Genomic DNA, 15,498 nt, shown 5'->3' with positions numbered 1-15,498 from the left:
GGTAGCCTCTCTCATCGAACCCTTCGAGCCAGTTCCTCATCCCCATCAGCGCGCAATCCATATGTGGTCGGTGTGGCTGTCTGATGTTGCAACTTTCTTCTCTTCCGTGGGAGGGGGGGCTGTGTGGGGGTGTCGGCATGTATGTGTGCGTTGTTGAGCGCATGTGTGCGGCGTGAAAAGTGCACAAGCAAAGCACATCAGCAAACCGCGTGTTTGATTCGCGTACGCGCTTCTCGTGCTTTCTCTCTCTATCCCGCTCGCACTTACTCCCTTCGGCTATCTGCGTGTTTTATGGAAGGTCGGAATGTACATCTTTCATTTGTTTTTCTCCAACCGTGTCCGAATCATCTTGGCGCGCGATTCTCGGTTCCACGGTGGTTGGCGCTACAACACTGTCCGGGCTCGGAAATTCTTACGGCGGAAAACCTATGGGAAACCGTGGGATTTCGTGTGTAGGCTAATTTGGTAATCGGATCCGGATCGCTCGTTTCGCACTCCGTCTCGCTCGCTCGACTCCCTTCGGTTGGTTGATGCGTGACGCGCGGCAGATCATGTAACGGGCGGTTGTTTTGTCCGGCTGGTAGCTGGGAACAGTGCAGTTGAATTGAAATCTTCCGTTTGGCGGCGGTGCATTGCGCGACGGCGATAATCGCGATTCGCGTTACGGGTCGCATTAAGAGGGCCACATGTGCAGGCCAAAGTGAAGTGGTCAAGTGAAATTGGATTAGCGCGAGTTTTCGTGCGTGGTTGTTTAGCTGGGTGACTGGATAACGGCTGAGCGCAGCGGAACAACAATGTTGGTCCCACCGGAGATGATTGCGGTGCAATCAAAGACCATATTCCAAATCAATAAATACTATGCCGAGAAGGTGCAGCTGCGGATGGGGAACATTTCTCGCGTAATTCGGGAGATCTGCAAGATTGTTCAGGAGGTGCTGCGGGAGGTGGAAGTGCAGGAGCCGAGGTTTATCTCCAGTTTGGTTGAGTGCAATGGAAGGTGAGTTGGGGGTGTTTTGGGTTATTATCACATTCTGTCTTTTCATGGTTCGTCAACGTGAATGTTATTTCCCATTTCGGTCTCGTCAATTTCTGTGTGGTTTGATCGTCCTTTTCGTAATCAACGACGAGATTAAAAACACATCACATCACATTAAATCAGCGTTCATAATTATCGTGTTCGTTGGGCGCCAATGTAACAACATTCTAAGGTTTTAAGCTGGTTGCCATTGTTACACATATTTGTTGTCAAAATTGACAACTGATGTCCTTTCTTCATGCCCCAAGAAGATGAAAATATCCTCATTACGAAATATGACACAGAATCATGCAAAATTTTCGCCCATCAGTCTAATCCAGTAATCTTTTGTTTTATTGCGTATTGTATTTGGTCGTAAGCAGTTATGCTGAAAATTGTATGAGAACTCAAATCCTCATTCGCTTACTAGCTATGTTTTCATCGTTCATTGGTAAAGGCACAGAGGTGGCGGGGTGGGTTTCTGGAGGGTATTATTATAGGCTTTAAGCCTCCATATATTTGCTGGCTCATCTCTAATTCGAGATAAATTGCTTATTTTTTTCAAAAAAATGTTCATGTCATCCAAAAAAAGATCATTTCGGCCGCATTTGATCTAGCGATTTTTCTGATCCCAGCAAACCAAAAACTTGTAGGACCCTACTAGGACAGTAGTGAAAAAACAAAGCAAAGCCATAGAATATTATGTAACGGGTGGTTCCCAAAAAACGGGAATTTCGATTCTTCAATACTTTTCCATGAGAGCATTAATGCTTTCAGAGAAATATTTCCTTATGTAAATGAATCCTTAGAATATTTAGAAAATTGTCACCCACAAACTTTTACTCTAAGGACTGTTCATTAAAGAAAGTGGACACCGGTTTTTCAAAAGAACATGTTTATTTTGGAACAAATTCATAAGGTTGCTTCATATAAATAACAATCAACAAGCATATGAACGAATTCACATGATTTTCTTGACTTCTCTTTTCTAAAGATTGCTCGGACTTTTCTCTTGACAGCTCCCATTAGATTCTGCACAACTTCTTCCGTAACTTTTCATTGTGCGGCAGACCAAATTTTCTTGAAGCAGTCAACAGAGCTTGCTTCTCTCCCATCTACCTTAAGGTGATTATAGAATGAAGCCAGAATTCGGCCATTTTGTAAACCACGTGCTTTTCCGATATTTTTTTCAAGAGCACGAGATGAAAGAACCATAATGCGTATGGGGCTGAAATGATGGCAAATCGTTTGCTTAGCTATGCTGAACAATCATAATTTGTGTCTCGGCACTGTACGAAAACTATTACGCCAGATTTGGGCTTTTGGGAATGTATGCAGATAAACGTGTGGTGAATTTGAAATTCACCACGGGCTTCATTCTATAATCACCTTAAGATGCCGCGTAATTATTGCCCTGTATTTTTCGATAGGACGCAGTTCAGGGCAGTTTGGTGGATTCAGGCATTTTTCGACAAGATCGACTTTTTCCTTCTTCAGCATCTCCAACGTAGCAGAAACGTAGTGAGCCGATGCCAGATCCGGCCAAAACAATAGAGGATCCGTATGCTTTCGGTAGATGGTTAGAAGTCGTTTTTTGATACATTATTTTCTTCAATTTTCACCGTTGTTTGTGAAATACGGAGTCACATTAGCAAATTGCTTGCCATACCAAAACATTTTCCCCAATTTTTTCGGTTCGGATAAATCACACGTCATCAGACACATCTGTCCTCTGTTCAGCGTTGAAAAAATGTGGCCCTGGAAGTGTACTGGTGTCCAATTTGACGTATATCTCGTCGTCCATCAAAATGCACTGTAGCAATTTGGCAGAATTAATCTGCGAGTTGATAAACTAATCCGACCTATCGTTCGGAATTTCTAAGGTTTTTCTAAATTGCTCAGGTGTGCTGCAAAAGTGAACAATTTCTTTAAACACAGAGCGGAAATTACCAATTTTTCGTTAAGTTTTAACCCTAAACCATTCATAAAGGGTGTCCACTAACTTTAATGAACAGTCCTTAACATGTTCAGTTGTTTAAAAATGCCGTCAAAACAGAAAGGATACAGAAAGTAGACTGAGCTCCATTGTATTCAAAGGTGATTAGAAGGCCAAAGACACGAATCAACCCATCAATAGGATCAGAAGCATCATTTGAAAATGGCCGCCGTCCAACGGTCATGTGATACCTGCAAGATCGAACTACGCCGCACGGCGTACCACGGACCATATGCTATTATCTAGCAACCCTATAACCAGAGACCGGCGGAGTGAAAAACTGTCGAAATGGCAACGTATGAAAATGCATGAAATCGTGCAAATGATACTGGCAGCACTTGAACTTTTTGCTTGCTTCTTATGGATGCAAAAAGTAAACAAGTCGAAATGGAACCACTTTTGACGGTTCGATTGGAAACAAGATGGCGTCTTCGCCGATCTCTTATTCTACTATGTCTACTATTATCCATTAATCTAAGTTTAAAGACTAAGGCCAACTTTTTATATAAAGTATATCAGATTGCACTGTACTTCTTTGTGGTTTTCTTCCCGAGCCACCCGTTAGATAATATAATTTGACTTCTTCATTGAGATCTATAAGAGTTGAAAAGCTTAAAAATATTTGTTTTGTAAAATTGGTTGGCATTAGACGATTGGAGAAGAATGTCCTTAGGGTGAAACTGTCCGGAATCCAAATAATTTTCATCTCGCATTTTCAGAGGCACCAATCTCAAAAAAGAGCAACGAATAACTTTTATTTTTTTATTTTAGCTTTGGCGTGTCGCAGCAAGCGTGGAGCAAAAAGATGACAGCTGATTTTTTTATGCAGTTGATTTTCTGTATGCAACTAGGATCAATAGCGATTCCGATCATCGTTCAACCCACTTCTTAGCTGAATTTAATGGTCCAATGGTGTTTTAAAATCATTGACATACTCCTGAGTTGGATTTTTCTTGATCTTAGTCTCAACGAAGTGTTTTTTTGGCTGAAGAAGTCTATTTTTGACTAAATATTTAAGCGCTTCACTAGCTTCCAATGTTTGTTGGGTTGGGGTTGGTCCGATTTCGATTTGAGCCGCTAATCCATTCCAGGGACGGGTAACAAACAGGGTTATGGTGGTTCCTATCATCGGACTACTAAGTCCAGTAGTATTCCGCCAAATCACCAACCGGCTTTTGATTTTTCTTGATCCAAATAGGTTCGATGGTGATTTCGGTCATAGGGCATTTCGTGATCCAACAAGGTCCGACAACGACTCTTATCATTGAGCATCTCACTTCAGAGTTGGATTTCATTGACCCAACTGGGTCTAGTAGTACGTCGGTTTTCCTTTTGAGTTGCGTAAGTTCATTCTATGTTTTGGAAATTTATTGAAATTTCAAGAGTTGTCTAGTAATTTTATGGATATGTGGCAATCTATAAATTAACCAGACACAAACATAGATAACAAAAATAATTGAGGCATTACGATCAAACCTTTTGATTTTTACCTCCGTCACTCTTCTCAAATCACTGGCGAAAAATTGATGAAATACAGTTCGAATAAAATTCAATTTAGGCGAAGTATGGGCTTGCAAGAGATATGCGTGAAGTAGGGCTCCAATTCCGGGAAACGAATCCGAATTTCCCGGGAAATTAATATATTAAATTATTGTGTAATTTTTTTTTTAGTTTTTCAAATACGATGGTGACTATATGATTTCGGCGAATCAATTATAAGTTTTCCAATAACATTGTCTCATCGGTCCTTTGAAAACTTTATTGCAAGGGCATAATTCGCTTTTGAGATTAATCACACCTCATATTATTGGAAAATGAAGTTATAAACTACAGAGTTTTACGATGCATGTTGAAGAGAGGTGGAACGAATCGGATTTTTCAATGGTTCGTTCAAGCGCCAGTGGACGTTGCATAATCTAATATAAAATACTATTGTCTGTGATTAAACTTTCCAATTGCAAGAACACATTCATAAATTTATATAGAGCTACACATTTTTATTAGATAGCAGATATTTAAGCAAGGGCAGTCACGAGTTGGGTACACATGCCTTTGCATTGTTAGTGGGTTTTTCTTAGAAAAACCATTTTGATTCAGTTCACGAACAGACTCAAATACTAAAACCCGTTTTTAGTTGGCAAAACTATTTCATTTGAATATTTCAGAAGCTGTTCCAAATCATGAAGGACTTCTATTTAATGCTGGATACAATTGAGTGTTGAAGTAAACAGATTTCAGGTCTTAAAGGTAAGGTCATTATAATGCAATTACTTATGCAATTTGATGCAATGATCATATGGGCATAATTGCACTGATCGATTTCTCGCTTAACTTTTCAGAAGGTCCTAAGTAACATTTTTTTCATGAATTAATTTTAGTACTGCAATCAAAAGCTTTCATGTTGTTCTGTTGATTGCGCTATTCAAATTAATTCATGGAAAAAATGTTACTTAGGACCTTTTGAAAAGTTAAGCGAGATTTCTCTTCATCGATTTTTTCTTTTGTGTATCACTCCATTGGGTTGAAGGTTACAACCGTGATTGATGATTCTGGTGCAAGATTCAACCATACTTTGTCACCCAAATACATAACATCTTCGGAAAACTTCCGAAATTCGCTGCGTTGATCAAAGGAAAACATAGACGAAGGGAAATCGTTTAATGCAGTTACGCCCGCATGATACTAAGCGCGTGATTTATCTGTTGAATGTTTACAACAAGCCCATGCTACGAGGTTACTTTAAGGTGCTCTAGGCGTAGCAACACCAACACCGACACAAAATAACGTACGTCAAACCTGCAGAAGCTTAACACCATAAAGCATCCAATGTCAGCTTTGATCAGTCATTTATTTAGTTTACATCTAAACAGATAATACTGAATCAACAACTTGACGCCTCAATACACGGTTCGAATGCGCCTCACGCTCGCAAAGTCGTTCTGTACATGGTCAGCCCACCTCGCTTGCTGCGCTTCACGCCGTCAGGTACCTGCTGAATAGGAAGCGAACACCATCTTTGCAGGGTTGCTGCCCGGCATTCTTGCAACATGTCCTGCTCATCGTACCCTTCCGGATTTAGCTACCTTCTGGATACTGGGTTCGCCATAGAGCTGGGCGAGCTCGTGGTTCTTTCTTCGCCGCCACGCATCGTCTTCTTGCCCCACTCGTCTCTCGAATACTCCGAGTGCTTGCAAGTTCTCCTCGAGTATTGTCCATGTTTCATGTCCGTAGATGACTACTAGTCTTATGATCGTTTTGTACATGACACATTAGGTGCGGTGGTGAATCATTTTTGACAGCATGTACTTTGTCTTCGGACGACAATGTCCGCGAAACAAATAAATTGACTGGATCTGTTGAAAATCGTACCCCGGCTGTTACACCCGGCTCTCCGCATGAAACCTTCTAGCGGAATGTTGAACAACAGGCACGAAAGGCGTCGGAAGATGATCTGGGATATTACTTTGTAGGCGGCATTAAGGACGATGATCCCTTGAAAGTTCTCACAATACAGCTTATCAGTCTTGTCACCTTTCTTGTAGATCGGGCACATGACCCTTTCCTTCCACTTCTCCGGTAGCTGTTCAGTTTCCTGGCCCATCTTTGCCAGTCGTGTTTCTCCAGTAAGCAGATCGGTCGGTCATCGAAATTTAGTTCTGCTTTGCGCGGAAACGATCGGCTGGTCACCGAAATTTTGTTCTGCATTATTAAATTGATCAGAAAGAGAAAATTTAGTTCGCATCCAGTTGTGTAGTGCGGTCGATAATTAAAACATTTAGCGTTCTTTTTTTTACAATATTATGAAAACTGATATGTGAATATGTACATTATGTGGAAGATAATGATTTGAAAAATGTATTGGAGGTAACCACTTTCCCTTCGATGGGACTCGAACCCATGACCCTACAGTACGTTAGACTGGTGCTTTAACCAACTAAGCTACGAAGGACCTCCGTCGGCCTTCGCAACATAGCGGCTACTGAATGAGCTCGAGATTCCCAAATTGGACGCATAGTGATTTCTCGTGGAAGTGCAGATGACTCGTCCGCCTCTATCAAAACGAGTATCACGTCAACGATTCCCTACCTATTTCTTAATTGACCTGCTTTCGAAGCTGGTATTGCTTATTTTTGGGTCACCAGTTCTTACACATTGAAGATGATGTTAGTCCCAAACTTCATCTGTAGTTTAGTTGCTGTGAAAACCAGAGTGGCACCACTAAAGTTCCTTTCAATTCCTAGATTCGAACTTCAAGCAGCAATGATTGGATCTCGATTATCTCGGTCAATTTCTGCCGCAATCTCGATCCAAATTTCTCGTCGAGTGTACTGGACGGACTCGCAAGACGTATTACACTGCATAAAATCTGATCACAGACGATATTCACAATTTATGGCGTTCCGCATTAGCGAGATTCTCGACACAACTGAAATGAACAAATGGAGATATGTTTCCACCAACTTCAACGTGGCTGATGCTTTTTGGCAAACGATATTGATATTGATACTTCGGACCATACGAAATAGTTGTCGGCCGCCGATCTGAGAAACGGTGGGGAATGTTAGCTACTTGCCTCACTGTACGCGCGATACACATTGAAGTTGTCAACTCCCTCACCACCGGTTCGTGCTCTGCGAAACTTCATTTCGCAGAGAGGAAAGCCGAGGGCCTTTTATAGCGACCAGTGGTGCGAATTCTCAATCTCAGTAACTGAAATTTGTAGAATATTGAAACCATTGCCTCTTCACACTCACTTCGTAGCAGTGAAAACTGAAAATGGTTAGCAGCTACAATCAAAGATAAAGTAAACAAAAAACCTCTTTTCTCATACGCGAGGAGAAGTGGATGAACGCTGTCATCAGAGGAAAAGTAGAATCACTGAAATTTAACACAGCAAGGTATAGGCAATGGAATTGAAAATAATTTTAAAAATTACAAACAGAGATTTTTTTGAAAATGATTTATTAGGCGGGATTAGAAATTTAATAAAGATTAAAAGTAGTACCATCTCCGGAATCATTTCAAGAAAAAACTTCATTGTCATTAACAATCAAATTAATTTATGTATAAAGTAGATAATTAAAATTCTAACCTCATGATATAAATTATTTGTGAATAAATTTCATTTTGAAATTTTATAAATTATTTTGAAAGCTGCATCCCATACCTCGCTGTGAAATTATTTTCATGATTCTACTTTTTCTTTGGATGACAGAATTCATTCTTCTGCTAGCGTATTGCACACGCAGCCCGCAGTGACAGTTCATTCAGTTTACTCGCTGCGGCGTGAATGTGATGGCCCTATCTAAATGCATGGGTGAATACTATCACTTGAAAGACAAAGACAGGAAATTCGTGCCGAATGATCATCAGCTTCAGCCCGCTGTTGGCAAACCGAGTTGGCTAAGCTACTTCTGCTTTGTCTTTCTGACTGAACCGTACCGTCACCGGCACCGTCATAGGCAAAGAGGAGCAGAGAAAAATACAAAACAAAAGAATCACACTCAGCAGGCATTGTTGATAAATTGCACCACTGATAGCGACCGAGGTACAAATTTTATCGGAGCGAACAGAGAGATCAAGGAAGCGGAGCATTTGGTGAACCAGAATGAACTGATGAAGGAGTTTATCGACGCAGAAACCAGCTGGAATTTCATACCCCCAGCTTCACCTCACATGGGCGGCAGCTGGGAGCGACTAATCGGCTGCGTAAAAAAGAATTTGATGGAGGCCTTACCGGGGAGAAAGTTATCAGATGAAGTTTTACGAAACCTGTTGACTGAGGTAGAGAATACTGTCAACTCCCGCCCACTAACGCATGTTCCTATAGCATCCTCGACGACAGTGGCACTGCACTTCGACAGTATTGGCGGCTGTCTCAGGTTCAAGCTAACCAGTTCGGGAAACGGTGGATCCGAGATTATCTGCCGAAATAACCCGCCGCACAAAGTGGTTTATCGATACGAAACAAATAGAGGAAGATGATGTAGTGGTGATCGTGGACTTCAAATTACCTAGCAACTGTTGGCCAAAAGGCAGGGTTATCTGCACATATCCAGGACGTTATGGTCAACCCCGTTCAGCTACCGTAAGAACATCAACTGGAATCTACGAGCGCCCTGTCGCCAAGTTAGCCATTTTAGACGTACGGCGTGAAAAGGAGGAAGCTGGCCAAGAGGCCATCGTACCTGGGGGAGTGTTGGCGAACTCACGCCAGTGCGCCTCTATAATTGCGGTATCTACAACAAACCGACGCAAGTACCCCTCACCAGAGTCATCGGTACGTATCGGAACGAGTTAGAATGGAATGCGATGACAGCCTACTCGACGACATCGGTGAGTTTGTTTAGTCTGTAAGGAGATAAGAAAGATCGAGAAGAAGGCAAACGATATATTATGAACTATACATTAGGGTGGCTCAAATTAGTATGGGAAAAACTTTGTTCAATTTTTTTGATGGGCCGCCCTCTTATTCGATTCTATTTGATGCCCTGATGCTATGGACAAAATTTCAGCCAAATCGGTCAACGTTTGGGCGGTGCTAAACTTGATGGAAGTTTATATGGAAAAATGTATGCAGAGGCATCCAAAAACAGTAAATTGCAGCTGGACTACACAACTTACGATGAAGAACTATGATACTCACTCAGATCTTGGAGAATTTAATACAGAATGTTATGCAAAAAACCGCGAGAAGATTCGAGTTTGCCCGGCTAAGTTATTAGCATTTCTCTGCAGTGGGGTTTGAGCAAATTTCGTTTCTTTTACCTTTCAAAAGAAATAAATTCACCCCTACAACACTCCAGTAAAATGCTAATATCTTTGCGTAATAAACTCTAATCTTCTCGCGGTTTTCAGCATAACATTCTGTATTTTATTTTACGAGAACTGAAAGAGTATCATAGTTCTTGATCGTAAATTGTGCCGTCCAACTGCAAATCACTGTTTTTGGATGTTTCTGCATACATTTTTCCATATAAACTTCCAACGAGTTTAGCGTTTCCATATAAACTCCCAAACGTCGACTGATTTGGCTGAAATTTTGTCCAGTGCATCAGGGCATCAAATAGAACCGAATAAGAGGGCGGCCCATCAAAAAATTTGAAAAAGTGTTTTTTGAGCCACCCTACTATACATGCACGTTTAACCGCACAAGTGAATTTCTGCGATAGCAATCCTTTTATTATATACATCGTGAATTCGAGGGCTTAAACTATCTAAAAGGTAAAAACTTATTACTTATATTATATTGAATCTGTCTCAAGTAAATTATATTAGCTAGGAGCACCAGTGAGTTAACAGTACACTATTCTTATCCTAATTCACGAACTGAACCTACGACGTAAACAGGTAATTCTAACTAAATCTAAGGAATTACATGCAATACCAATATGCCTTAATATGTTATAGTACGGAACGGAATAGTAGTACGAATAGTTGAGCTGGACGAGTTACGCGAGATTCAATTCTAGACTATATTGCGACAGACTGGACAAATACGCTAAAACGGGACTAAACGTAAGTCTGAACATTTTCCTGTATTGACAATTCACAGAGCATAGATGAAATTGAATTATTGAAGTGTGCATGCAACTATCAATCGGTTATTGACATACAAACCTACTCGTATGACCTTTCAGGAAAATAATAATCCCTTCAAACGTAAACTCTACGCGCCGGTCGTTTCATTTCGGGTTTATTATTTCGGAAACTACCCTATCTGTTGGCAACTCCCAACAAGATGCTCAAGGTACTCCAAAACGTTCTGAAGTTCTAGTCACGGTATCTACCAGATCAATCAAGGCCTTTGCAATGTCCTCATCTTTAGTATACCCAAATCCCATTCAATAGGTATATACGAATCATGCAAACCCAATTTTAGTAAATATGTGATCTTCAACCTTCAAGTTACTCTAAAATATTCTAGAGTTTAGTTCATAGTATCTTCCAGATCAATCAAAACATTCGCAATATCCTCGTCATCGGTATTTTCCCAATCCGGTGTAATAAGCACATGATCCTAATTTCCATGAACATGAGATCCAATGTCCAAGGTGCTCCAAATTAATCTTGAGTCAAGATGCAAACTGACAATAAGGTTAACCTGCGATTTGTTCTGCATATTCTGACTTTGAGGATCAAATAGTTCAATCGTTACTGTTTCCAGGACGTTTTGATGAACCTAAAAGGCCTGTAGTAGCTTGTATGAATGATAATTGAAGTCATATCAATTCAAAGAACCTACTGGGATATTATATCATACACCATTCATATGTTGGTTCAATGGATAGATCACATGATCCGAGCTCCAAAAAGGGTCTATGATACAGCCGATCCTCTATGAGTTGCTAATGAAAGGACCATTGACTCATACATCGAAATGTGGAATAGAAGTTCATTGGAAATTTTTTCGAGAGAACCATCGGAACCATACAAATTGATGAATAGAAATCGATTAATGCAGTTACGCCCGTTGATACCGTGTGCCAGATGTGCGCTAAGTAAGTTAGGTTGTTCTGCTGATATTCCATTACCGGCCTGCTAAACGCGTACTGCCACAAAATCATAGACCGCCTCCCCTCCTAAAACCTAGGACGTAAGTTTTAAACGACCCCTTATAAGCTGATGTTTTTCACAGCGAAAATATAATTTTGACTGGTTATAAGTTACCATCGGTTTGCCTGGTCAAATTAGTTATTACATTCTTTTGTGATAAATATTATCTATTTCTGTTCAGTAAGTTTTCCTTCTCCTTTCACAGGTTCGAAGGCATCGAAGTGGTCACGCCCAACTCCTTCGAGGTGGTGCTCTATCTCAACCAGATGGGAGTGTTCAACTTTGTCGACGATGGATCCCTTCCCGGGGCTGCCGTTCTCAAGCTGAGCGACGGCCGAAAACGATCAATGTCACTGTGGGTGGAATTCATCACCGCGTCCGGGTACCTGTCGGCGCGGAAAATCCGCTCCCGATTTCACACTCTAGTCGCCCAAGCCGTAGAGAAGTGTCCCTACCGGGAGATGGTTAAACTGGTGCCGGACACGACTGAGGTCAAGCTGAAAATTCGCGAAAGGTACATCGTGCAGATCACGCCGGCCTTCAAATGCACCGGAATATGGCCGCGATCGGCTGCCCATTGGCCCATTCCGCACATTCCCTGGCCCCATCCGGCCCTGGTGGCCGAAGTGAAATCCGAAGGATTCGACTTACTCTCCAAAGAAAGTGTCATCCTGCAAGGGAAAAACGCCAACATCGAAGGGGACGCATGGATCTTGCACTTTACCGAGGCGGAGAACCGCCTGCTGCAGGGAGGCTACCGGAAGCGCTGCTTGAGCATACTGAAGACGCTCTGCGACCGCCACCTGGATCTACCGGGGACCCCGATAACGTACTACCATCTCAAAACGCTGCTGCTGTACGAGTGCGAGAAGCACCCGCGAGAAGCGGAATGGGACGCCAACTGTATCGGCGATCGGCTGAACGGGATATTTCTGCAGATGATATCGTGCCTGCAGAACCGCCGCTGTCCGCACTACTTTCTGCCCAGTTTGGATCTGTTCAAAGGGAAGTCACCGACGGCGCTGGATAACGCTTCGAAGCACGTGTGGAAGCTGTGTCGGGACATTCTGACCAGCACGAAGGCGTTCGATCGATTGTAAGGTGGCGGGCGCGGCGGCGCGGCGGTGGCGGTTGTGGTGCAAATCGGTGAGTCATATCTGCAGCAGTGAAACTAGGAGCAAATAATTGCATAACGAATGTATACGATATTGTGACAAAAGTTTTCTCGTTTTCTAATAAGTAGATTCAATTATTAACTAATATTTAAGTGTTATTGGAAATGTTTTGTTTTATGAGAATTGTGGTCAAACTGGAAGGTTAGGTCCACTTTTTAATTCGAACTAGAATACACGATGGAAGTCATCAGTTCATTTGCCATTGTAGGTGCAAGTCTCGTATTTATATTTAGGTCTTTATTGATTTTATAGTTTCTTTTTCGATTCGAGATATATGCAATACCTTTGATTTACATATACATATATACATATATTACTAGTGCAAACAAAGCTTGTTCAAACAATATTTAAAATATAATTAACGAACATAATAATACAGCTTTTGTGGAAAGTTTAACTTTCAAAAGTGATAAGCGTAAATGGTTGTGTTTTGTTTTATAATAATATTGTGAAATGCCCTTCTTCGAGTCGAGCATCAAAATATCACCAACAGGATTATACCTAAATGATAAATAAAATAAAATACAATGAATGATGAAGGTTTTCATGTTTTGGATCTTAATTTGTTCTTTTCATTCTTTTTCTTCTATGGCTCTGGAGCTTCTTCTTCTTCTATGGCTTGGCCAACTTCTCAACTTAGCATTCTATTAAAAATTCCTCAGTTATTAATTGAAAGCTTTTCCATGCCCGCCATTGCACGAGTATGTATCTTGTGTGGCAAATACCATGGATACACTATGCAGGGAGTCGAGATCGAGAATGTTTCCCACCCGAAAACATCCTAGACCGGAATGAGAATCGAACTCGCCATCTCCGGATTGGCTAATCCACGCCTTTACTCGCAAGCGCTGCACGATGGGCAACGCTGAGAATTTAGGAGGAAAAAATAGGTAATCCTAAAAGAAATTTTCGGAACGATTTCTAACGGAAAAATTAAAGGTTCAGAAGATTTCCTATCCCAAGATGTTGAAGACCCAAGGTGTGAACATTAACCATTTTAGCTCAGTCACTCCCAACGATCAACACTCCCAATCATCAACTTATGATATAAACGGATCGGTTGGTACGAGATGTCCCCGTTCTATGGCTTAATTGTGAAATCAAGTTAAGAATTAATTCTCAGGTATTTTAAACAACGCTGCACCAGTAGAGTGATTCAAATTTTGACTTTTTTTGATTTTCTACACAGTTAAAAATTCTGAAAATTACTCGCAACGTAAATAATTAATCCCATATTTTTGTGTTCAAAAGCCTTTAATTTTACATTCATTTTTTCTTGTACGCAATATTGAATACAAGCTCCATAGTAACGACGACCTGTAATTTTAAAAAGTGATGGAAAAATGAGTCAAATCGAACGGAGCCTTTTTGTTACATCATATATGCTGTAACATTTTTATACTGTGTATGCTTGAACAATTACATTTGCTGTTTTTTTTTGAATCCTCCTAAATTTTTAGCTAATTTGGATGTAACTAGGCTAGAAAACAGTTTTTGTTGTGAAGCGATCTGACTTTTGTAAGTAAAGTTATAAAGAAAACTAAAATGCTTATTAATGGTATTGATGTTACTTTTTTACGTGTTAAATTAAATTTACCACGATTCAGTATTTTCCTAATAATTTATCTTTCAAGCATAGAATCGTTTCGCAACAAAAACGATCAGTTCCATTGCAAAATTTTCTATATTTCCAACTTAGTCATATATTTTTAGAGTTTATTTGCTGCTCAATAAAAAGGTTTTCCACAAAAGTTGCTGTTTTCATAGCAATTTCCATACAAACTACAAACTGTGCGTGCTCAGTCTCACAGTATAAAAATGTTACAGCATATATGATGTAACAAAAAGGCTCCGTTCGATACGACTCATTTTTCCATAACTTTTTAAAATTACAGGTCGTCGTTACTATGAAGCTTGTATCCAATATTGCATACAAGATGTAAAATTAGATGCGGATCTTTGAGTTTCCCATTGTTCTGTTGAAATTGAGTTTCCCACTGCTAATTCTATCTAGTAAACAGCCCACTATTCCGAATTGTTTTTTTTTTTTTTCAAATAGACGTTATTATCTTTCATCATTTTTCGTGAACTTGCGCGCAAGTATGAATGCGAGGTGTATTTCAACGCCTTGACGCTTGCAATACATTTTCATATATCGATTGGCATCCAGCGCTCCACTTTGCCAAAATATCATGATATTTAAAACATATTTTCAATGTTAGGTTTTCGACGACTATGATAATGCCTTTGTTTTAAATTAATCGATGATTTTAATGCTAACATCAGAAACATGGCCGCTTCGCAGACTCCTGCGCTACACAGTAGGCCTGGCCGCTGTTATGATTTAACTACATTTATGATGTGCTTCAAACATAAATATTGACTAGAAATATGATAGATGTGGTCGAATCTAATACTTTCCAGCACTCTTTCACGAACTGATTGTATAAGAACTGTAACGGTAATAAGTTATCCACTTTCAAAGTGTTACTAATCAAAAGCTCATGAAGGTATTGGTTTGTTTCATCCTGCATTAGATGTATTCACATGTTAAGTTTCAAATCAGAATTGTTTTATTTGTTAAAACTTTGTTGTTTCCGATGTATCGCATATTGAAAGTGATTTATTTGTTATTCTAAATAAATATTCGAAGGTGTTGAAGAGTTTCTAATTAAATTTTTGGAAGAATACCGGAAGAATGTTTGGTGAAGTCTACCTTTCATCACTTGTCAGCTCACTTCTAGACACATTCATAG

At 40.3% G+C, this 15,498-nt stretch overlaps 1 protein-coding gene and 1 non-coding gene across 2 annotated transcripts; one reads left to right on the top strand and one right to left on the bottom strand.

The window, feature by feature from the left end:
• Positions 1 to 333: 333 nt before the first annotated feature.
• LOC134216859 (protein mab-21-like) lies at positions 334 to 13,154 on the top strand. The gene is made up of 2 exons (XM_062695647.1): positions 334 to 997; positions 11,773 to 13,154. Exons 1-2 carry the CDS (start codon positions 795 to 797, stop codon positions 12,665 to 12,667), a joined length of 1,098 nt encoding a protein of 365 aa, XP_062551631.1. The 5' UTR covers positions 334 to 794; the 3' UTR covers positions 12,668 to 13,154.
• Positions 6,885 to 6,960, bottom strand: Trnav-aac (transfer RNA valine (anticodon AAC)). Its single transcript has one exon. It is a non-coding gene; the product is annotated as a tRNA-Val (tRNA).
• Positions 13,155 to 15,498: the final 2,344 nt, after the last annotated feature.

Source organism: Armigeres subalbatus, chromosome 1 (assembly GCF_024139115.2).
Source record: "Armigeres subalbatus isolate Guangzhou_Male chromosome 1, GZ_Asu_2, whole genome shotgun sequence".
Taxonomy (NCBI): domain Eukaryota; kingdom Metazoa; phylum Arthropoda; class Insecta; order Diptera; family Culicidae; genus Armigeres; species Armigeres subalbatus.
Note: the sequence above shows the minus strand (reverse complement) of the source record. Positions and strands in the feature narration are given on the sequence as shown.

Coding starts and splice junctions, on each gene's coding strand:
- LOC134216859 (XM_062695647.1), top strand. CDS start 795: ATGTTGGTCCCACCGGAGATGATTGCGGTGCAATCAAAGACCATATTC. Junction 998..11,772: donor TTGGTTGAGTGCAATGGAAG/GTGAGTTGGGGG, acceptor CTCCTTTCACAG/GTTCGAAGGCATCGAAGTGG.